Source organism: Oncorhynchus keta, chromosome 35 (assembly GCF_023373465.1).
Source record: "Oncorhynchus keta strain PuntledgeMale-10-30-2019 chromosome 35, Oket_V2, whole genome shotgun sequence".
NCBI lineage: Eukaryota > Metazoa > Chordata > Actinopteri > Salmoniformes > Salmonidae > Oncorhynchus > Oncorhynchus keta.
The window spans coordinates 20,846,182-20,872,922 of record NC_068455.1 but is presented as its reverse complement, the minus strand read 5'-3'; the positions used below and the strand labels follow the sequence as shown (position 1 = coordinate 20,872,922).

At 42.7% G+C, this 26,741-nt stretch overlaps 1 protein-coding gene across 1 annotated transcript in view; it reads left to right on the top strand.

The window, feature by feature from the left end:
* Window positions 1-25,338, top strand: part of LOC118368116 (EH domain-containing protein 4-like) — a 41,654-nt gene extending 16,316 nt beyond the window's left edge. Inside the window, exons 4-6 of the mRNA XM_035751894.2 lie at window positions 11,203-11,615; window positions 13,330-13,494; window positions 18,149-25,338. Coding sequence (XP_035607787.1) covers window positions 11,203-11,615; window positions 13,330-13,494; window positions 18,149-18,706 — 1,136 coding nt within the window. The 3' untranslated portion in view covers window positions 18,707-25,338. The remainder of the gene's footprint in view (window positions 1-11,202; window positions 11,616-13,329; window positions 13,495-18,148) is intronic.
* Window positions 25,339-26,741: the final 1,403 nt, after the last annotated feature.

The window sequence follows — 26,741 nt, the reverse complement described above, 5'->3', positions numbered from 1 at the left end:
GTGCCAGTTCGTCTTATATGTTTCCAAGTTAACCAGCGTTTTTCCCGTTCTCCTGCTTTTTGCATTCTCCTTTTTCTAGTCCTGCCAGTTTTGACCTTTTTTGCCTGTTTCTGGACTTTGTACCCGCCTGCCTGACCATTCTGCCTGCCTTGACCACGAGCCTGTCTGCCACTCTGTACCTCCTGGACTCTGATCTGGTTTTGACCTTTTTGCCTGTCCATGACCATTCTCTTGCCTACCCCTTTGGATTAATAAACATGCATTTGGGTCTCGCCTTGTGCCTTGATATTAACTCTTTCCTCCTGATTCTTTCTTACAAGCTGAAAAGCTCAAACAGGAAGTACCAGTGTCGCGCTCAACACTAAAGTGGTCCGTTGAAGTGAATGGTAAGCTACAGGACTGTTTCGCTAGCACAGACTGGACTATGTTACGGGATTCATCCAATCGCATTGAGGAGGAGTTTACCACATCAGTCACGGGCTTCATTAACCTTTGACTGCAGTGGGATAATTCAGGGTCGCACAAAGTGATTCTTGGTAGCGTTAAACAAATCTACTTTGAAACAAAAGTATACACCTCACACACATGGTTGTGGGTGTAAAAAAAGACCTGTACCATGTCAGATGTAGAGTTGAAATGTATACACTTTTGAGTTTGCCTCCCAAATGTGCACTTTATATACGTCACAGAAGACGAAAATATAACAAAACTGTTTATCAGATGTGGCAGGTCTTGCAAACGATCACGGATTACAAAGGGAAACCCAGAAGCGAGCTTCCCAGCGATGCAAGCCTACCAGATGAGCTAAATACCTTCTATACTCGCTTCGAGGCAAGCAACACAACCATGCATGAGAGCACCAGCTGTTCCGAATGACTGTATGATCACGCGCTTCGTAGCCGATATGAGTAGAACCTTTAAACAGGTTAACATTCACATGGCCGTAGATTACCAGGATGTATACTCAGAGCATTCGCTGACCAGCTGGTAAGTGTCTTCACTGACTCTTTCAATCTCTCCCCGACCCAGTCTGTAATACCTACATGTTTCATGCAGACCACTATAGTCCCTGTGCCCTTGAACGCCTAGGTAACCTGTCTAAATGACTATCACCCTCTAGCACTTGCATATTTAGCCATGAAATGCTTTGAAAGGCTGGTCATGGCTCACATCTATCAGGAATCAAGGTAAGACCCAGATGCAGACACGTCGAGTTGACAATGGTTTAATATTCCAACAGGGGCAGGCAAAAGACAGGTCAAGGTAGGCAGAGGTCAGTAAACCAGAGGTGGGGTAACGGTACCGGATGGCAGGCAGGGTCAGAGTAGACAGAAGTCAACAATCCAGAGGTTGAGCAAAGGTACAGGTCGGCAGGCAGGCTCAAGGTCAGGGTCAGGCAGAGTGGTCAGGCAGGCGGGCTCAGAGAGTCAGGACAGGCAAGGGTCAAACCCAGGATGGCGAGAAAAAGAGTGACTGTGAAAAGCAGGAGCAGAGAACATAGGTATAAATGCACAGGGGATAATGGGTAAGCTGGGCGACATCTGGAGAGGGGTGGAGATAATCACAAAGACTGGTGAAACTGATCAGGGTGTGTCATTATCAACTCAGACAACTTGGACCCACTCCAATTCACATACCGCCCCAACAGATCCACAGATAATGCAATTTTCTCTTTCCCACCTGGACAAGAGAGACACCTATGTGAGAATGCTGTTCATTGACTACAGCTCAGCATTCAACACCATAGCGCCCTCAAAGCTCATCACGAAGCTATGGACCCTGGGACTGAACACCTCCCTCTGCAACTGGATTCTGGAATTCTGGAATTCCAAGAGAGACACACTCACCACCTCACCGCCCCCAGGTGGTGAGTGTAGGCAACGACGCATCCATGCTGATCCTCAACACGGTGGCCCCTCAGGGGTGCGTGTTCAGTCCTCTCCTGTACTCCCTGTTCACTCACAACTGTATGGCCGCTCACTACTCCAACACCATCATTCAGTTTGCAGACGACACGGCGGTGGTAGGTCTGATCACTGACGACGATGAGACAGCCTATAGGGAGGAGGGTCAGAGACCTGGCAATGTGGTGCCTGGATAAAAACCTCTCCCTCAACGTCAGCAAGACAAAGAAGCTGATCATGGACTAAAGGAAACAGAGGGCCTAGCAAGCCCGCATTCACATTGACTGGGCTGAAGTGGAGTGGGTCGAGAGCTTCAAGTTCCTAGGTGTCCACATCACTAAGGATCTATCATGGTCCACACACACCAACACAGTCGCGAAGAGGGCACAACAATGCCTCTTCTCCCTCAGGAGGCTGAAAAGATTTGGCATGGGTCCTCAGATCCTAAAAAAGTTCTACAGCTGCACCATTAAGAGTATCTTGACTCACTACATCACCGCTTGGTATGGCCACTGCTTCGCATATGGCCGCAAGGTGCTACAGAGGGTAGTGCATATGGCCCAGGACCTCTATACCAAGCGGTATCAGAGGAAGGTCCTAAAAATTGTCAAAGACTCCAGCCACCCAAGTCTTAGACTGCTCTCTCTGCTAACGCACAGCAAGTGGTACCGATGCACCAAGTCCGGAACCAACAGGAACCTGAACAGACTCTACCCTAAGCCATAAGACTGCTAGAGTGCCTTCAGAAAGTATTCATACCCTTATTCCACATTTTGTTGTGTTACAGTCTGAATTCAAAATGGATTAAATAAATAAAAATTCACCCATCTACACACAATACCCTCTATGAAAGTGAAAATGAAATACATATGTCATTTACTTAAGTATTATCACCCCTGTGTTAATACTTTGTAGACGTGCCTTTGGCGGCAATCACAGCTTTCAGTCGCCTTGGGTATGTCTGTATCAGCTTTGCATATCTGGATTTGGGGATTTTCTCCCATTTTTCCTTGCAGATTTTCTCAAGCTCTGAGATGGGGAGTGGCTGTGAACAGCAACCTTCATGTCTTTCCACAGATTTTCAATGGGATTCAGGTCTGGGCTTTGGCAGGGCTTTCACATTCTTTGGAGCTTTGGAAGGACTTTCACATTCTTGTTCTGCAGCCATTCCAGCGTTGCTTTGGCTGTATGCTTGGGGTCATTGTCCTGCTGGAACGTAAATCTTCGCCCCAAGTCTAAGGCCATTTGCACTTTGAAGCAGGTTCTCATCAAGGATTTACCTGTATTTGTCTCCATTCATTGGTCCCTCTATCCTTACCAGTCTCCCAGTCACTGCTGCTGAAAGCATCCCCATAACATGATGCTGCCATCACTATGCTTTACGGTAGGCATGGTGTTAGACGGGTGATGAGCTGTGCCTGGTAGCTCTTTATATTCAGGAAAAATAGTTACATTTTTGATTCATCAGACTGCAGAATATTTTGCTTTATGCTCTTTCATGGGCCTTTTTGCAAACTCTAGGCTTGATGTCATGTGCCTTTTTGTCAGGAATGGTTTCCATCTGGCCACTCTCCTATAAAGCCCAGATTGGTGAAGTGCTGTAAGTGCTGTTTTCCTTCTGGCAGAATCTCCCATCTCAGCCAAGGAACTGTAGATCTGTCAGAGGGGTCATTGGGTTCACCCCCTGACCAAGGTCCTTCTTACCTGGTTGCTCAGTCTGGTCGGACGTCCAGCTCTCGGCAGAGTCTGGGTAGTTTCATATTTTCTCCATTCCCCAATGATGGAGACCACTGTGTTCTCTGAGATTTTTGCCTTGACATGCACTGTCAACTGTGGGACCTTCTATAGTGTTGTGTCTTTGGCATCATTAAACTGAAGACTGGTAGTTTATCAAATCAATTCTCTGTCATTATTATTACATGATTAAATAATCAGTTAAATGTAATTTACTAGGAAGTTGGGGCACCAAGGAAAATATTCAGATTACAAATGTATAATTTTCCTAATATAACTTTCAGATATTTTAATATCTGATAAATTAGTCTTCTAATTAATGAATTATTATTTACCTCACGTTTGTCTCATTCTAAACGTCGTAAATTGTTGGTTATCTGCACCAACCCAGTCTTCACTAAGAACCATCCATACATCAATTGTCTCAATCATTTATTTATTAACTAACTAAATAATCACATAAATGCACACACAAACAAACAAAGTAGATATGGTTACAGGGAAATGATAGGGGATGTGCCCTGGTGGGATAAACCGGTATCGTGGCTTGGTAGACAAAGTGACTGAGAAGGGCGCGAAAGATAAGACACTACAAAGTTGATAATTATAACCATTGAAATGCTAATCCTTTGCACATGAACGCTCACTCATTCGGGAATAATTGCAATCAATATATATATTTACGCTCAGTGTGTCGTCATGATCTCTGTTGGAAGTTCATCCGCCCCTCTCTCTGCGTCCCTGGAGTCTTTTGGTTAGAATGGCTACTTCAGAGTAACATTCAGAAATGTTGTTATAGAATAGATGTTTCGGCGGTTGTCGGCATTCGCATTCAATGGTATAGAATTCCTAGCTGCAGACTAGTAATTAGTATCAAAGATTTTCTCTTATTCTGTCGGATTGATAGTCTCAGAGTTTAACCACGAGGTATGGTTAAAACTCTTTTGGGATAGGGGGCAGAATTTTCAATTTTGGATTAATAGCGTGCCCAGAGTGAACTGCCTCCTACTCTGTCCCAGATGCTAATAATGCATATTATTATTAGTATTGGATAGAAAACACTCGGAAGTTTCTAAAACTGTTTGAATGATGTCTGTGAGTATAACAGAACTCATACGGCAGGCGAAAACCTGAGAAAAATCCAACCAGGAAGTGTGACATCTGAGGTTTGTACATTTAGTTAGTACATTTAACATTTAACATATTGCATTATTCCTGCATTGACAGAGGGTATCGCGTCTGCTGCAGACATAGTTGATGAGCTTATTTCTCCAGTCAGTTGTTCTAATGGAGCTAGGAGTGTATTCATTCATGTTTTCAATGAGAGTCCACTGGTTTGTACTGATTGTTGCAGGTAACTCATAGCTAGCTACATACACACTAAGTACTCATTTCTGTTCCAGCTGGCTCTCCATCATGTAAAAAGTACTCTTCCATCTGGTGGAAACGTCTTGTTTAAGTCTTTTTGTTTTCACTCCAAGCTGCTCCTGTATTGCTCGCAGGCGGCTGTATGCTAACTGTGAGTGTTTAACATAACCGACTATCTTCCTACCTGTTGCCACTGTCAGATGTGTGGGCCAAAACACCTTCGTTCACAGCCAGTTGCAGCGTGCGTGCCATGCATGGCAAACTGACGACTCTGCATTCTTCCAAAGCCTTTGTCATGTTACGTGCATCATCACGTAGCACAGCGTGTACATTGTTCTTGGGGATTTTCCAAGTTTCAAACATGTTCTCAAATGCAAATGAAATGGCAGCAGCGGTATGAGAACCAGAACATTCTTGAGCATTGCTTTCCTCAGTACGGAATCCTGGTCGACCCACTGTGTTGTCAGTCTCAGCATGCTCATTTTATTGAAAATTACATGAAGTTGATGCAAAGAGTCAATATTTGCAGAGTTGACCCTTCTTTTTCAAGATCTCTGCAATCCGGCCTGGCATGCTGTCAATTAACTTCTGGGCCACATCCCGACTGATGGCAGTCCATTCTTGCATCATCAATGCTTTGAGTTTGTCAGAATTTGTGGGTTTTTGTTTGTCCACCCGCCTCTTGAGGATTGACCACAAGTTCTCAATAGGATTAAGGTCTGGGGAGTTCTGGCCATGGACCCAAAATATCGATGTTTTGTTCCCCGAGTTCCTTAGTTATCACTTTTGCCTTATGGCAAGGTGCTCCATCATGCTGGAAAAGGCATTGTTCGTCACCAAACTGTTCCTGGATGGTTGGGAGAAGTTGCTCTCTGAGGATTTGTTGGTACCATTCTTATTCATGGCTGTGTTCTTAGGCAAAATTGTGAGTGAGCCCATTCCCTTGGCTGAGAAGCAACCCCACACATGAATGGACTCAGGATGCTTTACTGTTGGCATGACACAGGACTGATGGTAGCGCTCACTTTGTCTTCTCCGGACAAGCTTTTTTCCAGATGCCCCAAACAATCGGAAAGGGGATTCATCAGAGAAAATGACTTTATCCCAGTCCTCAGCAGTCCAATCCCTGTACCTTTTGTAGAATATCAGTCTGTCCCTGATGTTTTTCCTGGAGAGAAGTGCCTTCTTTGCTGCCCTTATTGACACCAGGCCATCCTCCAAAAGTCTTTGCCTCACTGTGCTTGTAGATGCACTCACACATGCCTGCTGCCATTCCTGAGCAAGCTCTGTACTGGTGGTGCCCCGATCCCGCAGCTGAATCAACTTTAGGAGACGGTCCTGGCGCTTGCGGTCTTTTTTTGGGCGCCCTGAAGCCTTCTTCACAACAATTGAACCGCTCCTTGAAGTTATTGATGATCTGATAAATGGTTGATTTAGGTGCAATCTTACTGGCAGCAATATCCTTGCCTGTGAGGCCCTTTTTGTGCAAAGCAATGATGACAGCACGTGTTTCCTTACAGGTAACCATGGTTGACAGAGGAAGAACAATGATTCCAAGCACAACCCTCCTTTTGGAGCTTTCAGTCTGTTATTCAATCAGCATGACAGAGTGATCTCCAGCCTTGTCCTCGTCAACACTCACACCTGTGTTAACGAGAGAATCACTGACATGATCTCAACTGGTCCTTTTGTGGCAGGACTGAAATGCAGTGGAAATGTTTTTGGGGGATTCAGTTCATTTGCATGGCAAATAGGGACTTTGCAATTAATTGTAATTCATCTGATCACTCTTCATAACATTCTGGAGTATATGCAAATTGCCATCAATCAAACTGAGGCAGCAGACTTTGTGAAAATTAATATTTGTATCATTCTCAATTTTTGGCCACGACTGTACATAGAGCCAATGCCGATGTTGCCATTTTTAACTAATATCGTCCGATTCCGATATGCTTACCGATATAACGTGCATCCCTACTACATACAGTTGAAGTCGGAGGTGTACAAACAATTAGGTTAGAGGCCACTTCTTATGGCTTAGATCCCGGGATCGATATGACAACAGCAAGTGAAAGTGCAGGGCTTGGCACCCCCTTCAAAACAACAGAAATCTCATAATTAAAATTCATAAAATTAAAGGTATTTTACACCATTTTAAAGATGAACTTGTTGTTAATCCCACCAGTGTCCGATTTCAAAAAGGCTTTACGACAAAAGCACACCAAACGATTATGTTAGGTCTGCACCTAGTCACAGAAAAACACAGCCATTTTTCCAGCCACAGAGAGGAGTCACAAAAAGCAGAAATAGAGATAAAATGAATCACTAACCTTTGATGATCTTCATCTTCATCTTCACACACTCATAAGACTTCATGTTACACAATACATGTATGTTTTGTTCGATAAAGTTCATATTTATATCCAAAAATCTCAGTTTACATTGGCGTGTTACATTCAGTAATGTTTTGCTTCCAAAACATCCAGTGATTTTGCAGAGTTGATGAAAATACAAGTGTTATGCATGGAACATTAGATAAACTTCTCCTTAATGCAACCGCTGTGTCAGATTTCATAAAAGAGTTCTGTTATACTCACAGATATCATTCAAACAGTTTTAGAAACTTCAGAGTGTGTTCTATCCAAATATATATCCTAATCTAATAATATGCATATATTAGCAACTGGGCCTGAGTAGCAGGCAGTTTACTCTCGTCACCTTATTCATCCAAGCTACTCAATACTGCCCCCAGCCATAAGAGGTTTTAAACAGCTTATAAAATTCCCAAAAATGATGTCATGGCTTTAGAAGCTTCTGATAGGCTAACTGACATCATTTGAGTCAATATAATGTTTACATACCCTACATTATTCATCTCATATGTATACGTATATACTGTACTCTATATCATCTACTGCATCCTTATGTAATACATGTATCACTAGCCACTTTAACTATGCCACTTTGTTTACATACTCATCTCATATGTATATACTGCACTCAATACCATCTACTGTATCTTGCCTATGCTGCTCTGTACCATCACTCATTTATATATCTTATGTACATATTCTTTATCCCCTTACACTTGTGTCTATAAGGTAGTAGTTTTGGAATTGTTAGCTAGATTACTTGTTGGTTATTACTGCATTGTCGGAACTAGAAGCACAAGCATTTCGCTACACTCGCACTAACATCTGCTAACCATGTGTATGTGACAAATAACATTTGATTTGATTTGTAGGTGTACCTGTGGATGTATTTCAAGGCCTACCTTTAAACTCAGTGACTCTTTGCTTGACATCATGGGAAAATCAAATGAAATCAGCCAATACCTCAATTTCCAAACACTTGAAGGTACCATGTTCATCTGTACAAACAATAGTACGCAAGTATAAAAACCATGGGACCACGCAGCTGTCATACCGCTCAGGAAGGAGATGCGTTCTGTCTCCTAGAGATGACTTTGGTGTGAAAAGTGCAAATCAATCCCAGAACAACAGCAAAGGACCTTGTGAAGATGCTGGAGGAAACAGGTACAAAAGTATCTATGTCCACAGTAAAACGAGTCCTATGTAGACATAACCTGAAAGGCCGCTCAGTAAGAAAGAAGCCCCTGCTCCAAAACCGCCATAAAACAGACAGACTACGGTTTGCGATTGCACATGGGGACAAAGATCAAACTTTTGGAGAAATGTCCTCTGGTCTGATGAAACAAAAATAGAACTGTTTGGCCATAATGTCCATCATTATGTTTGGAGGAAAAAGGGGGAGGCTTGCAAACCGAAGAACACCACCCCAACCGTGATGCACGGGGGTGGAAGCATCATGTTGTGGGGGTGCTTTGCTGCAGGAGGGACTGGTGCACTTCACAAAATAGATGGCATCATGAGGGAGGAAAATTATGTGGATATATTGAAGCAACATCTCAAGACATCAGTCAGGAAGTTAATGCTTGATCGCAAATGGGTCTTCCAAATGGACAATGACCCTAAGCATACTTCCAAAGTTGTGGCAAAACTATTGGAGTGGCCATCACAAAGCACTGACATCAATCCCATAGAACATTTGTGGGCAGAACTGAAAAGCATGTATGAGCAAGGAGGCCTACAAACCTGACTCAGTTACATCAGCTCTGTCAGGAGGAATGGGCCAGAACTCACCCAACTTATTGTGGGAAGCTTGTGGAAGGCTACCCAAAACATTTGACCCAATTTAAACAATTTAAAGGCAATGCTACCAAATACTAATTGAGTGTATGTAAACTTCTGACCCACAGGGAATGTGATCAAAGAAATAAAAGCTGAAATAAATAATTCTCCCTACTATTATTCTGACATTTCACATTCTTAAAATAAAATAAAGTGGTTATCCTACCTGACCTAAAACAGGGAATTTTTACTTGGATTAAATGTCAGAAATGGTGAAAAACTGAGTTTAAATGTACAGTGGGGAGAACAAGTATTTGATACACTGCCGATTTTGCAGATTTTCCTACTTACAAAGCATGTAGAGGTCTGTACACTTCAACTGTGAGAGACGGAATCTAAAACAAAAATCCAGAAAATCACATTGTATAATTTTTAATTAATTAATTTGCATTTTATTGCATGACATAAGTATTTGATCACCTACCAACCAGTAAGAATTCTGGCTCTCACAGACCTGTTAGTTTTTCTTTAAGAATCTCTCCTGTTCTCCACTCATTACCTGTATAACCTGTACCTGTTTGAACTCGTTACCTGTATAAAAGACACCTGTCCACACACTAAATCACACAGACTTCAACCTCTCCACAATGGCCAAGAACAGAGAGCTGTGTAAGGACATCAGGGTTAAAATTGTAGACCTGCACAAGGCTGGGATGGGCTACAGGACAATAGGCAAGCAGCTTGGTGAGAAGGCAACAACTGTTGGCGCAATTATTAGAAAATGGAAGAAGTTCAAGATGATGGTCAATCACCCTCGGTCTAGGGCCCCATGCAAGATCTCACCTCGTGGGGCATCAATGATCACGAGGAAGGTGAGGGATCAGCCCAGAACTACACGGCAGGACCTGGTCAAGGACCTGAAGAGAGCTGGGACCACAGTCTCAAAGAAAACCAAATCCTGCAATTCAAATCCTGCAGCGCACGCAAGGTCCCCCTGCTCAAGCCAGTGCATGTCCATGCCCGTCTGAAGTTTGCCAATGACCATCTGGATGATCCAGAGGAAGAATGGGAGAAGGTAATGTGGTCTGATGAGACAAAAGTAGTGCTTTTTGGTCTAAACTCCACTCGCCGTGTTTGGAGGAAGAAGAAGGATGAGTACAACCCCAAGAACACCATCCCAACCGTGAAGCATGGAGGTGGAAACGTCATTCTTTGGGGATGCTTTTCTGCAAAGGGGACAGGACGAGTGCACCGTATTGAGGGGAGGATGGATTGGGCCATGTATTGCGAGATCTTGGCCAACAACCTCCTTCCCTCAGTAAGAGCATTGAAGATGGGTCGTGGCTGGGTCTTCCAGCATGACAACGATCCGAAACACACAGCCAGGGTAAGGAGTGGCTCCATAAGAAGCATCTTAAGGTCCTGGAGTGGCCTAGCCAGTCTCCAGACCTGAAACCAATAGAAAATCTTTGGAGGGAGACCTTCTAAAATACCGGTACTTGTCAATGAGCCAAAACATATATATATATTTTTTTCAAGGAGTGCCACAGCTGCCACGTGCACATGATTTAACCTGTATCTGTAGGCTAGTGTATGTGTACCTTGCTGTGTATTTTGTCTACAAGTAGGTAAACATTCATTCTATTGGGTAAACACTCATTCTATTAGGTAAACACTCATTCTGTTTCAGGATGCCCATAGTTTAGTCATTTTCAAAGATGCTGGTTGGCTGTTGTATAAACACTAATGGTGACTTTTAGATAGTTCTTTCACCCTTGGGCCGCTGTAGCGCTCTTAGTTAGAGGACATATAAACATCTAGTGTTTGATTTGTGGCTGATATTTGTTTGTGTTACATCTTTCTTTACAAGTCCAGGAAATCATTGCACTCTAATAGATTGTAAATCAAAAGTTCTGCAGACAAAAGGCTACAAACAATAGCGGAACAGATGAATATCGGTAATTGTTGTTAATACAACAATGATACTACTTCAGTGTTGGCTGAGCATCATGATTGTAATATTGTTTGTTTTTCCCGCTCAACAGGCTATGATTTCTCTGAGGTGCTGCGATGGTTCGGAGAGCGGGTGGACCGCATCATCCTGCTCTTCGACGCCCACAAACTGGACATCTCAGACGAGTTCTCTGAGGCCATCAAGGCTTTCCGTGGCCAGGATGACAAGATCCGCGTGGTGCTGAACAAGGCTGACCAGGTGGACAGCCAGCAGCTGATGAGGGTCTACGGAGCTCTGATGTGGTCCCTTGGGAAAGTCATCAACACACCCGAGGTGGTGAGGGTCTACCTGGGCTCATTCTGGGCCAAGCCCCTGCAGAACACGGAGAACCGGAGGCTCTTTGAGGCAGAGGCCCAGGACCTCTTCAAGGACATCCAGGGCCTGCCCCGGAACGCTGCCTTACGCAAACTCAATGACCTCATCAAACGAGCTCGACTTGCTAAGGTAAGGTGTTACTGTGACTGTACTCCCCCAGTACCTACTCTGCCCTGCCCATTCTTGTGTTGTCCCTGGAGGACAATAGTCCTAATAAGACCCATGTCTCTATTAGTGATTGGGGGGGATTATACAGTTACATATCGCAATATTGTTTTGGACAATATTAAATATACTTTGATTCGATTAGAAAATATTTGACATTTTTTGCCCAGCTAGCGCTAGTCGGCTGTACGGAACCTTTGCAAAAATGTTTCATCCTTGTTCTCTATCTTTTTAATTAGTGAGCCAACATGTTTTCAGCCCCATTCATTTCCATGACTGATGAAAACTAATTTTACAATGCAATCTCATCTCTCTTCAGGAGACATAGTGTGCAATATCTTTGGAACATCAAATAGCAGTAGAACCGCAGTATCAAATTGCAATAAATATAGAATCGTGAGAATCGCTATACATATTGTATCGGTGTGCTTAAGATCCCGGACTACAACTTTGTCTGACCATGTGGTCTTACACCTGTGTTGTTTTTGGCCTGTTGTGCAACATGAACACTTCCTCTGGGATCCCTGGTTTACAGTATTTCCATTCAGACTGGTACTTAAGTCTCCCTGCAGCACACAAAGCAATTTATCCAGAACAGAGGAGGGCCATTCCTCAAGAGTGTACCCTTATCTCTTCCGCAATATTTTCCAACTGGCCAGACAAACAGAAATCCAGCAGCTCTCCACATTACTTCCTGCTATGCTGAGAGTGTGTGAAACCATGTGAGGTAGTAAAGCACTCCAGGTTGGCCCTGCCGGTCTCGGTCACCCCCCACCCCTGGTCAGAGAGGAATGTATGAAGTCCTGAAAAAAACCAAGGCCCATATTTACCCACCCTCTGAACCTCTTCCTGCCTGCCTGCTTGTAAGCACTGGCACTCCAGCACCATAGTGTTCACGCCAACCCTGTCTGTCTCTGTCCGTCCGTCTGTTTGCCCATCCCACAATGCCTGCCTGCTTCCAAGAGGAATAAACATTCTCATATTCTCTGGAAACTAAAAGGCACAACCTTACTTTATCCCCAGGAGCGAACTTCCTCCCAAACCTACTTTATTGAGGAAATGATTGTGTAAACACCGGTGTTGTTGAATGTTCCCCCTGGCAAGGACATTTACAAGGTGGAGTCGCACTTGCAAACATGAGGAACATATTGATAACCCTGCGGGTCCAACAATGCTTGGAGGTTGAAGGAACCTGGTGAATTAATGCAATCAGCTTCTATCTGATGTATTCTGTTTTAACCCACCTTATCATTTCCCCTTATACAATTTCAGTTCACGAATACACTGTACAAGTCTCATCAAGATAATGGCTGTCCCTGGCTGTGACCCCATTCTCTGAGGGTGTCTCCGGGGGAGTTGAGACATGTGAAAAACACATTTCCAATTCACACATGCGTATACACACTTGTAGATGTGTGAAATAGGACAAATGTAATCACCCACCAAATCATTATTATTATTATTATGAAACCAGATGAAAATATCAAGCATGTAGAAGGAAGAATACCACAAAGATGTAGACAAAAGTTGTATCAAAAGCAGCATGACCTCATACATACAGTGTAATAGAACCTTATTTGAATATGTGGAAAGCTGAAATCTGGAAATTACATAAATAGACAAGTGGCTCAGGCTTGACCATACTAATACTCTCTCTCTCTCTACATCTCTCCCATAGGTGCATGCCTTCATCATCAGCTACCTGAAGAAAGAGATGCCGTCGTTGTTTGGGAAGGAGAAGAAGAAAGAGGAACTGATCATGAGACTTCCTGAGATCTACACCATACTGCAGAGAGAGCACCACATCTCCCCTGGAGACTTTCCCAATGTCGTCAAGATGCAGGTCCGCTGGGTTACCATGCCCCCCAAATTCAGAATAATTCATATGGTTACTTCCCAAATGGCAACCTATTCCCCTGCACTACTTTTGACCAGAGCCCTGGTCAAAGTTAGTGCACAAAAAAAAGAATAGGGTGCCATTTGGGACACTAGGCAGGTTGCAAGATCAAATCCCTGAGCTGACAAGGTAAAAATCTGTCGTTCTGCCCCTGAAGGCAGTTAACTCACTGTTCCTAGGCCGTCATTGAAAATAAGAATTTGTTCTTAACTGACTTGCCTAGTTAAATAAAAACATAATAGATTTTTATCTAGGTGCAACTCAGTGGCTCATCTGAAATGCAGAGTATTATCAAATACCGTATGTACCCATAGTCATTTCAGTCATCTTGCACACCTCAACATGAGAAGTGAAACAGTACTTGCAGATACAAGTAAAGGGGTAGATGGAGGGTGCAGATCTCAAACATCAACAGTTCATCAAAACTTCATCATTGGGCATCGTTTAGCACTGCTGGACGTTGCCATCCAGTTGAAAGCGAGAGACGGCCACACCTCTGGCACCTCCCCAGCTCTGTGTGAAAGCAGCTGTTTTCTGTCAGCTACAGAGAGCAGAGCGAGCTAGGCGTCAGAGGCAGACTGAGCCTGGCTTTGGATTAGGAAGGGAAACGCTCAACATAGAGCGTTGAACATAGAGAATCACCACAGCACTTGAAGTGAGAACAGTGCAGCTGGTTGTGAGACATTGTCTTGAGAGAATGCTCCACCATTGATCAGTGTAGTGTGTACTGGTCCCTGAGGAGGACTGTAAATTCCCTGTCCTGTTATTGTGTGTTGAGGAGAGGGACCACCTGCCATAGTCTCAAATGTCTCTGTTTTTTATTCATGGGTGTTTACTTAACAAAATGTTCAACACAGCACCGCCGAGACCTGAGACCTTAAGCCAATGTAACCGTTACATATCCTTTGGTCATCCCACCCTAATCCTAGCCCTGATATGACTGTAGGATCCATTAGACACCACAATAATGGAGTCATATCAGGGAAAGCCTAATCCCTGCTTTACAGATGTGGCCTAGAAGTTTCCTCATATAAACGACAATGGACAGCTCATGGCCAACCAAGTCAGTCAGGATCAATATACACTACATGACCACAAGTATGTTGACACCTGCTCGTCGAACATTTCATTCCAAAATCATGGTAATTAATATGAAGTTGGTTCAGATTTGCTGCTATAATGGCCTCCACTCTTCTCGGAAGGCTTTCCACTAGATGTTGAAACATTGCTGCGGGGACTTGCAAATACAAGCCACAAGAGCATTCGTGAGGTCGGGCACTGGTGTTGGGCGATTAGGCCAGGCTCGCAGTCGGCGTTCCAATTCATCCCAAAGGTGTTCGATGGGGTTGATGTCAGGGCTCTGGGCAGGCTAGTCAAGTTCTTTCACACCGATCTCAACAAACTATTTCTGTGTGGACCTCGATTAGTGCACGGGGTATTGTCATGCTGAAACAGGAAAGGGCCTTCCCTAAACTGTTGCCACAGAATGGAAGCACAGAATTGTCTAGAATGTCATTGTAAGGGGCCTAACGCAAACCATGAAAAACAGCCCCAGACCATTATTTCTCCACCACCTAACTTTACAATTGGCACGATGCATTGGGGCAGGTAGTGTTATCCTGGCATCCGCCAAACCCAGATCCGTCTGTCGGACTGCCAGATGGTGAAGCGTGATTCATCACTCCAGAGAACGCATTTCCACTGCTCCAGAATCCAATGGCGGCGAGCTTTACACCACTCCAGCCTACGCTTGGCATTGCGCATGGTGACTTTAGGCTTTATTATTATCAAATCAAATGTTATTTGTCACATGCCAGTCGGCGCATTTCTGTCAAATTCTTACTTGACAAGCCCTTAACCAACAATGCAGAGGTTTTTTTAAGTAAGAAAATATATATTTTTTTGTAAATAAAAAGTAGAATAAACCAAAGTTTTTATTTTATTTTTATTTCACTATATTTATTTAGTTAAGAACAAGTTCTCATTTCCAACTGCGACCTGGCCAAGATAAAGCAAAGCAGTTTGACACATACAACAACACAGAGTTACACATGGAATAAACAAACATACAGTCAATAATACAGTAGAAAAAAAGTCTATATACAGTGAGTGCAAATGAGATAGGATAAGAAATGTAAGGCAATAAATAGGCCATGGTGGCAAAGTAATTACAATATAGCAATTAAACACTGGAATGGTAGGTGTGCAGAAGATGAATGTGCAAGTAGAGATACTGGGGTGCAAAGGAGCAAGATAAATACATAAATACAGTATGGGGATGAGGTAGTTGGATGGGCTATGTACAGGTGCAGTGATCTGTGAGCTGCTCTGACAGCTTGTGCTTAAAGCTAGTGAGGGTGATATGAGTCTCCAGCTTCAGTGATTTTTGCATTTCGTTCCAGTCATTAGCAGCAGAGAACTGGAAGGAAAGGCAGCCAAAGAAAGATTTTGCTTTGGGGGTGACCAGTGAGCTATACATGCTGGAGCGCGTGCTACGGGTGGGTCCTGCTATGGGGACCAGTGAGCTGAGATAAGGCGGGGCTTTACCTAGCAGAGACTTGTAGATGACCTGGAGCCAGTGGGTTTGTCGACGAGTATGAAGTGAGGGCCAGCCAATGAGAGCGCACAGGTCGCAGTGGTGGGTAGTATATGGGGTTTTGGTGACAAAACGGATGGCACTGCATCCAATTTGTTGGGGGCTATTTTGTAAACGACATCGCCAAAGTCGAGGATTGGTAGGATGGTCAGTTTTACGAGGGTATGTTTGGCAGCATGATTGAAGGAGGCTTTGTTGCGAAATAGGAAGCCGATTCTAGATTTAATTTAGGATTGGAGCTGCTTAATGTGAGTCTGGAAGGTGAGTTTACAGTCTAACCAGACACCTCGGTATTTGTAGTTGTCCACATATTCTAAGTCAGAACCATCCAGAGTAGTGATGGTGGACGGGCGGGCAGGTGCGGGCAGCGAGTGGTTGAAGAGCATGCATTTAGTTTTTCTTGCATTTAAGAGCAGTTGGAGGCCACGGAAAGAGAGTTGTATGGCATTGAAGCTCGTCTGGAGGTTAGTTAACACAGTGTCCAAAGAAGAGGTATACAGGTGTCGTCTGCGTATAGATGGATCAGAGAATCACCAGCAGCAAGAGCGACATCATTGATGTATTCAGAGGAGAGAGTCGGCCCGAGAATTTAACCCTGTGGCACCCCCATAGTCTGCCAGAGGTCCGGACAACAGGCGCTCCAATTTGTCACACTGAGCTCTATCAGAGAAGTAGTTGGTGAACCAGGCGAGGCAATCATTTGAGAATCTAAGGCTGTTGAGTCTGCCGATAAGAATGTGGTGATTGACCCTCACTTGGGGAATGCTATTTGTTTTAGTTAACTTTGCAACAGTATCAAAAAGAAATGTTGTATTGTTTTTATTCTCCTCAATCAGGTTGGAAAATAGGCTGATCAGACATCAGTGAGGGCCTTTCGATATTGCATGGTACTGTCGTTCCAAGCTTGTCGGAAGAATTCCATTTTGGTGGAGCGCCATTTCCTTTCCAATTTTCTGGAAGCTTGCATCAGTGCTTGGGTAATTTCTGTATACCAGGGAGCTAGTTTCTCGTCAGACCTTCCTTCTTTTTTTTTAGGTGTCATTGCATTTAGTGTATTACAAAGGTTAAGTTTAGATCCTTGGTTAGGTAGTTAACTGATTGTTGTACTCCCAACGTCCTTGGGTAGGTAGAGGGAGCCTGGAAGGGCATCAATGAATATTTTGGTTGTCTGAGAATTTATAGCGCAGCTTTTGGAGTCTAAGCAAATGATTTGTTGCCAACGTAAAAAGATGATGATCCGATAGTCCAGAGTTATGAGGAAAAACATTTAGATACAAAATATCTATTCCACAGGACAAAATAAGATCAAAGTTATGATTGTGGCAATGCATAGGTCCTGAGACATGTTGGATAAAACCCACTGAGTCAATGGCTCCAAAAGTATTTTGGAGTGGGACTATAGACTTCTCTATGTGAGTATTGAAGTCACCAGAAATTTGAATACTATCTGCCATGACTACAAGGTTTGAAAGAAATTCAGGGAACTCAGTGAGGAACACTGTATACGGCCCAGGAGGCCTGTAAACAAGTGATTGGGTAGTCTGCATAGATGGGAAGCCGTTGTCTTACTACAGGGTTCTCAACCCCTGTTCCTGGAGAGCTACTGTCCTGGAATATAGCACACCTGATTGTAATAAGCTGGTTGATAAGCTGAATCAGGTTAGTTACAACTCGGCTTGGAATGAACCCCTACAGGAGGGTAGCTCTCCAGGAACAGGGTTGGAGAGCTCTGTCTTACTGTAATGTGTTATTTTGGTCCTTCTGTAGCTCAGTTGGTAGAGCATGGCGCTTGTAACGCCAGGGTAGTGGGTTCGATTCCCGGGACCACCCATACGTAGAATGTATGCACACATGACTGTAAGTCGCTTTGGATAAAAGCGTCTGCTAAATGGCATATATCACAAAATAATATATATATTATTATATTATTTTGTGAAGCAGGACTAGATTACAAATGACATTGATCCCTGTTTCTTAAACTTTCTTGCTGTCTTTGTTTTTCAGGAGCAGCTCCAGCACTATGACTTCAGCAAGTTCCCCTCCCTGAAGATGAAGCTGATTGAGTCTGTGGACAAGATGTTGGCTAACAAGATCGCCGGCCTGATGACCATGATCCGTGACGAGGAGAGCATGGCACCCCCCGCCATGGTGAGCGGCGGGGCCTTTGAGGGCTCCCAAGACGGTCCCTTCGGCCAGGGCTACGGAGAGGGCATCAGCGCCGGGTCTGACTGCGAGGACTGGATCGTGAGCCGTGACAAACACAAGTACGATGAGATTTTCTACTCCATGAACCCCATCAACGGAAAGATCAGTGGAGTCAACGCCAAGAAGGAAATGATGAACTCCAGTCTGCCCAACACAGTCCTGGGGAAGATCTGGAAGCTGGCGGACTGTGATAAAGACGGCATGCTGGATGATGAGGAGTTTGCCCTGGCGCAGCACCTGATCAAGGTGAAGCTGGAGGGGTACGAGCTGCCCACCGAGCTACCTCACCACCTGGTGCCTCCCGCCCACAGGAAGAACGAGGTCGCTGACATCCTCTACAACCATGACGAGAACTAAAGACAAGCCAAAAAACACCAATGGAGAGGACACTTCAACTCTATATTGTATCCCAATGCCCAAACTTGTGCACTATGTAGTATGGTGTAGAGGTCGACCGATTATGATTTTTCAACGCCGATACCGATTATTGGACGACCCAAAAAAGCCGATAACGATTAATCGGCCGATGAAAAAAAATATATATATATTTGTAATAATGACAATTACAACAGTACTGAATGAACACTTATTTTAACTTAATATAATATATCAATAAAAATCCATTTAGCCTCAAATAAATAATGAAACATGTTCAATTTGGTTTTAATAATGCAAAAACAAAGTGTTGGAGAAGTAAAAGTACAATCAATATGTGCCGTGTAAAAAAGCTAACGTTTGAATTCCTTGCTCAGAACATGAGAACATATGAAAGTTGGTGGTTCCTTTTAACATGCGACTTCAATATTCCAAGTTAAGAGGTTTTAGGTTGTAGTTAATATAGTATTTATAGGACTATTTCTCTCTATACCATTTGTATTTCATATACCTTTGACTATTGGATGTTCTTATAGGCACTTTAGCATTGCCAGTGTAACAGTATAGCTTCCGTCCCTCTCCTCGCTCCTCCCTGGGCTTGAACCAGGGACACATCGACAACAGCCACACTCGAAGCAGCGTTACCCATCGCTCCACAAATGCCGCGGCCCTTGCAGAGCAAGCGGAATAACTACTCCAAGTCTCAGAGCGAGTGACGTTTGAAACGCTATTAGCGCTCACCCCGCTAACTAGCTAGCCATTTCACATCGTTTACACCACCATTTGGCTGATAGGCTTGAAGTCATAAACAGTGCTGTGCTTGCGAAGAGCTGCAGGCAAAATGCACAAAAGTGCTGTTTGAATGAATGCTTACGAGCCTGCTGCTGCCTACCATCGCTCAGTCAGACTGCTCTATCAAATATCAAATCATAGACTTAATTATAACATAATAACACACAGAAATACGAGCCTTTGGTCATTAATATGGTCGAATCCGGAAACTATAATTTCGAAAACAAAACGTTTATTCTTTCAGTGAAATACGGAAGGAACCGTTCGGTATTTTATCTAAAGGGTGGCATACCTAAGTCTAAATATCCTTGTTACATTGTACAACCTTCAATGTTATGTCATAATTACGTAAAATTCTGGCAAATTAGTTCGCAATGAGCCAGGCGGCCCAAACTGTTGCATTTACCCTGACTCTGCAATGAACGCAAGAGAAGTGACACAATTTCACCAGGTTAATATTGCCTGCTAACCTGAATTTCGTTTAGCTAAATATGCAGGTTTAAAAATATATACTTCTGTGTATTGATCTTAAGAAAGGCATTGGTGTTTATGGTTAGGTACAGTCGTGCAATGATTGTGCTTTTTTCGCAAATACGCTTTTGTTAAATCATCCCCCTGCATTGCATCGATTATATGCAATGCAGGACACGCTAGATAAACTTGTAATATCATCAACCATGTGTAGTTAACTAGTGATTATGATTGATTTATTGTTTGTTTTTTATAATATAAGTTTAATGCTAGCTAGCAACTTAACTTGGCTTCTACTGCATTCGCTTAACAGGCAGGCTCCTCGTGGTGTGCAATGAGAGGCAGGTGGTTAGAGCGTTGGACTGGTTAACCATAAGGTTGCAAGATTGAATCCCAGAGCTGACAAGGAAAAAATCTGTCGTTCTGCCCCTGAACAAGGCAGTTAACCCACTGTACCTAGGCCGTCATTGAAAATAAGAATGTGTTCTTAACTGACTTGCCTAGTTAAATAAAGGTGTAAAAAAAAAAACGTAAAAAAATACCGATTTCCGATTGTTATGAAAACTTTAAATCGGCCCCAATTAATCAGCCATTCCGATTAATCGGTCAACCTCTAGTATGGTGTGATGTATTGGCATACTAAGTAGTGTGCTAGTGTGGCTTTTGGGACGCTTGTTTTTTAGTCAGATTTGACCCCTCCTGTTAGACATTGATCCAGGATCTAGTCTTATGCAGTAATCCTACTAAAGTTGGAATTAAAGGCTCTTTTTTTTGCCTTGATATTTTTGCCTTACTTTTTTTTTTTTTTTAAGAAAGTTGGTTGGTTAACTGTCTAATCAAGTGATACAGAATCCCTCAGTTGATTTTTTTCTTTTTTTCTATTCTTGGCAGTTTTTGGTATACCAACACATTTTCTTAAAGATTTGAAGAATCAGTTTCTCAGATATATTTTTAGATGCATGGCAACTGAGTGTTTATGGGCCAAGTCTTATTTTCAACCTTTGTCCAAAGCTTTTAATTTAATCAATGAAGGATTTATTCAAAGTATGGACACAGCACTCAAGTTAAGTGAAAGTTAAGCTGTATATTTATCCAGGAACAGTGTGTACCATGCTGCCACAATGTTTAAAGTAATATTTTAAAATCAATATATTTCAAAATAGTCTTAAATATGTTTAGTATGTAGTCAAAATATAGAGGAGGAAAGTATGTGGAAGTGTGTTCCTGAACAAATACATGCTTGGAAAGATTTATGGGTGGGAGAGGTTGATGTGATAGACTGGACAAAGGTTAGAGTGCATCTCCTCTTGTTTTAACAGTCAATGACAATGGAAGTGTCTTGGCCAGTTGACCTACTGGGAAAAACAATTTTTTTCAGAGAGCACAATCTGGTTTTGCAAAATTACTGCCGTTGCTTCAATACTAGATTTTCTGCAAGAAAATAGAAAAATATGGGTTACCAAAAATTATTTTTTATGTTTGTGTGCTTGTGACAGGAGTGTATTTCTTGAGGACAATGATACTCACAACAAGCTTATGATTGTGCCCTGTCCGTATAGTCAAAAAGGCGGCACTGTGTCTTACCTTGCCAGCTTGTGGACTGGATATAGAAAAAATGTCATTCTTAAAAATAATTTGAAACCTTTAACAATTATCTGAATGTAAAAGTTACAATTTTATTTTGGAAGTGTGTTTTTGTAGCATTGCTATTTGAATAGTTGAACAATAAGTCCTGTATTTTACTTCATCCAGGTGGCATGATGATCATGGGTCAGAGAGATTTCCGTATTAGTCAGCCACCACCCTATGTTTTCATTATACACCGCCCAGAACAGAAGTGCTCTGTGCGTACAACACTGTTGCTTTTGGGGAATCTGCTTGAGTGTATATACCTACCTGTCAACATTCAGTCTAAAGTGAAAAAAATAAATACATTTAATAGTTATTGCATAATTTCCTCTCTTGGGAGGTGGAGGCTTTTTTTGCTCGTTGTATAAAGTGTTGCATCAATCATAATGATGAATGTTGTGCAGGAGACATCTCGTTCTAAACCTAAACGGTTATATTATATTCCCACTTTATGTACAGCCTCAACATTGTACATTACCATTTGTAAGGAATCCTACAATATAGATTCCTTTGTATCGTTCACGGAATGTGTATATACAGCGGGGCAAAAAAGTATTTAGTCAGTCACCAATTGTGCAAGTTCTCCCACTTAAAAAGATGAGAGAGGCCTGTAATTTATCATAGGTACACTTCAACTATGACAGATAAAATGAGGGGGAAAAAATCCAGAAAATCACATTGTAGGATATTTAATGAATTTATTTACAAATTAAATTCCCTGTCTTCGGTCAGTTTGGATCACCACTTTATTATAAGAATGTGAAATGTCAGAATAATAGTAGAGAGAATGATTTATTTCAGCTTATATTTAATTCATCACATTCCCAGTGGGTCAGAAGTTCACATACACTCAATTAGTATTTGGTAGTGTTGCATTTAAATGGTTTAACTTGGGTCAAATGTTTAGGGTAGCCTTCCACAAGCTTCCCACAATAAGTTGGGTGAATTTTGGCCCATTCCTCCTGACAGAGCTGGTGTAACTGAGTCAGGTTTGTAGGCCTCCTTGCTCGCACACACTTTTTCAGTTCTGCCTACAAATTTTTATGGGCTTGAGGTCAGGGCTTTGTGATGGCCACTCCAATACCTTGAGTTTGTTGTCTTTAAGCCATTTTGCCACAACTTTGGAAGTATGTTTGGGGTCATTGTCCATTTGGAAGTGTCACGACTTCCGCCAAAGTCGGTTCCTCTCCTTGTTTGGGCGGCGTTCGGCGGTCGACGTCACCGGCTTTCTAGCCATCGCCGATCCACCTTTCATTTTTCCATTTGTCTTGTTTTCCTACACACCTGGTTTCAATTCCCTCAGTATTAGACGTGTATATAACCCTCTGTCCCCCCCCATGTCTGTGTGTGGAATTGTTTGTTGTTTCGTGTATGTGCACGATAGACTGTGCACACCCCCGTGCTTCACGGTTGGGATGGTGTTCTTCGGCTTGCAAGCCTCCCCTTTTTCCTCCAAACATAATGATGGTCATTATGGCCCGAAGAGTTCTATTTTTGTTTCATCAGACCAGAGGACATTTCTCCAAAAAGAAGAATCTTTGTCCCCATGTGCAGTTGCAAAACGTGGTCTGGCTTTTTTTTATGGCAGTTTTGGAGAAGTCGCTTTTTCCTTGCTGAGCGGCCTTTCAGGTTATGTTGATATATGACTCGTTTTACTGTGGACATAGATACTTTTGTACCTGTTTCCTCCAGCATCTTCACAAGGTCCTTTGCTGCTGTTCTGGGATTGATTTGCACTTTTCGCACCCAAGTACATTCATCTCTAGGAGACAGAACACGTCTCCTTCCTGAGCTGCATGAAGGCTGCGTGGTCCCATGGTGTTTAAACTTGTGTACTATTGTTTGTACAGATGAACATGGTACCTTAAAGCGTTTGGAAATTTCTCCCAAGGATGAACCACACTTGTGGAGGTCTACAATTGTTTTCTGAGGTCTTGGCTGATTTCATTTGATTTTCCCATGATGTCAAGCAAAGAGGCACTGCTTTTGGAGGTAGGCTTTGAAATCCATCCACAGGTACACCTTCAATTGACTCACATGATGTCAATTAACCTATCAGAAGCTTCTAAAGCTATGATATCATTTTCTGGAATTTTCCAAGCTGTTTAAGTCACAATCAACTTAGTGTATGTAAAATTCTGACCCACTGGAATTGTGATACAGTAGGTTATAAGTGAAATAATCTGTCTGTAAACAATTGTTGGAAAAATGACTTGTGTCATGCACAAAGTAGATGTCCTAACTGACTTGCCAAAACTATAGTTTGTTAACAAGAAATTTGTGGAGTGGTTGAAAAATGAGTTTTAATGACTCCAACCTAAGTGTATGTAAACTTCCGACTTCAACTGTATGTAGATATTCCATTAAAATGCTGTTCTAGGCCACGAGCTGGCCAGTGCTACTACAGTGGACCTTGTGCTTGAAAATGCATTGTCATGTTATCCTGTCCTCTGCTTGGTGGTGGGGGATATTGCTGCGGTATAAACACAGGTTGTTGAATGGATTCTCTGATTCGGGAGACTTCAGCACTCAAGTTCTAGACTGGTCTACAAAATGACAACATAAGAACGTACATGCAGCCATATCTCACAAAAACAACAGATGAGCTGCTTCTAGAGAAACTGAACACTGCATGTGCTAACGAGACAGAGAAACAGAACAAAAGGAAAATGCCTATATCACATTGGCCCGCCACTATCCAATCAGCTCAGACTGTTGAGGCCCCTGTTGAAGAGAAATGCCCTCAGAACTCACCAAACAGAACTCACCAAAACGTTCCCCTGACCTGGTATCAGAGCTAAAATAACTGAGGTATGATAAGATGGTGTTAAAGAACTTGAGTGCTGAAGTCTCACGAATCAGAGAATCCATTCAACAACCTGTGTTTATACTGCAGCAATATCCCCCACCACCAAGCAGAGGACAGGATAACATGACAATGCATTTTCAAGCACAAGGTCCACTGTAGTAGCACTGGCCAGCTCGTGGCCTAGAACAGATGAGAAAAACTGTCCAGTTCCACAGTATGCATGAACATGCTCTGGTCCAGTGCTGAGTCATACTTAGGACCAGACTTTGCTGCTGTGAGGCAAACAGGATTTTCTGTATCAGATCTAAGGAACAGATTAGGAAGTTTTGTGGGGTCTATTTGCTGCTCTGCACTTATGATGTGAGTTGGCTATACAGTTCTGTTGCACAGTACTCTCCTCGGTGTGGGTAGCGTCAACTCGGACTTCCCTTCCAGATAGTGCCGCATTTGCAGCCCTGGTGAAATAGCTCTTACCACTGCATCCACCATTTCTATCTCTGGATACCCTTTATTTAGTCCGTTTTTGATGTGGTGAGCAAGGCTGGAGAACGTGAGTCTTTCTTTTCGGCCTGGTTCACATATTTGACTGGATATCTTGAACTCTTTGCGCCCTACTGATGGCGTGTCCCTGCATTTGCACTGTGTTTTTTTTTTTTTTGGGGGGCCTGGTTTGTGTCATTGTCATTTCCATTTTTGTTAACGAGCCCCTGCATCTCACTTTCTTTTTGTTTAAGTGAAAGCCTTAACTTCTCTAGCTCTGTTTGTAGTTTGAGTTCTTCATTTTAATTAGCTTTGGCCATTGAGATAAGGTCACTAGCCTCCTGCATCTCATTTATCATGTCTTTAATGTTCAACAGTTCAGACATACTATCATCCTCTAGGTCTTCATTTCAAATAAAAAAAGTTGACAACGCTTTCTGGTTTTCTTTTACTGAATTGACCTTGCTGCTGCCTGATGTTCACTCTGACCTCAGTGTCTGTCGAACCTCCACCATAGTCATCTGTCACGCTGTCATCGAGTTGGTTTTGAAGATGGATGTCTTCCTAGCTCGTGGAGACGATCTTACAGGCAGACCACACCGATCGCGTCGCGTGTGTGAGCGTTACAAAATAAATGTAGAAATCTATGTTATTCAATTATTTCACCCACATAGAAGCAGGTACCCACTTGCCATCTCCTCATTGGTTATACCCACATGGGTGACTGAAATACGAACGAGGTCAGTGGCGGTAATGCACCTAATTTATGAAAGTTGCTAATCGCAATATAAAGTCAAGAGAAGAAAAGGCCTGGAAGGAAGAGAGATGACTAGAAACGATTCGGTTGACCGTTTTATGTGTGGATTAATTGTCGGAGTAGAGGACCTTGTGAGATTCAGGTAAAATAACAACTCAATGTTTATATCCCAGGAAAAATTTGCTAGCAACAGCAAGCTAGCTAAATAGGACAAATTAGCTATCAAATGCAAGCTAACTAGCTAAATTGCCATAAATGTTTTAATGCTTTTCGACCTGTCCCCAAATTAATATAATTGGTTCAGAGTTTGTTTTGATATTTTAACCTGCGTGTCATGATTGCGTTTGGTGTGGGGGGACAAAATAGATTTATGCCCGATGGCGCACGTGCCCAGCCAGTTTGGGTTCCGTGTTAGGTGCATTCATCTCAGCGGAGCCTCAAATGTTATACCCCTGAAAGGGGGAAATATATAAATAAATAACTTGTAATGAGTCTTTTCATATAAAATCAACCATTTACATAGGTACAAACTAATGCTTTAGATTACAACAACCTTCACATTTCCCAAAACATTTCCATTGTTCCCACTCACACACACACACACAGACACACACACAAGACCTGTACGCGTGGTCTCTCTCGGGCACGCTCTGATCACGAAGTCACCTTGTGCAAGTGAGCAGCCTTCTAGCAAGCTGTCTAGCAAAACAGCTAGTGGCTACGAAGTGGTCTAAACATACAACACATTTGTTGTTTTAAACATATTTGCTACTGACTAAATAACACACAGTAACATCTGTAACAGTCTAACATGAACAAATACATTTGAAATTGCATTCATACCTGAAAGGGGGAAATATTAAAATATATCACACAGATATTTAGCTACAGCTCAAGTCACTTGTAATGGGTGAGCTGGGATGCCAGGTGCGCCCCTATAGGAATTCCTAGGTATAAACAATCGAACTCAGATTAGACGTCAATAGGGCACACAGATCATTACTTACTGGTACACATTATGATTCTGCATTATTATTTTGTTATTATTAAGACACTTTTAATTCAATCACATAGGCTGT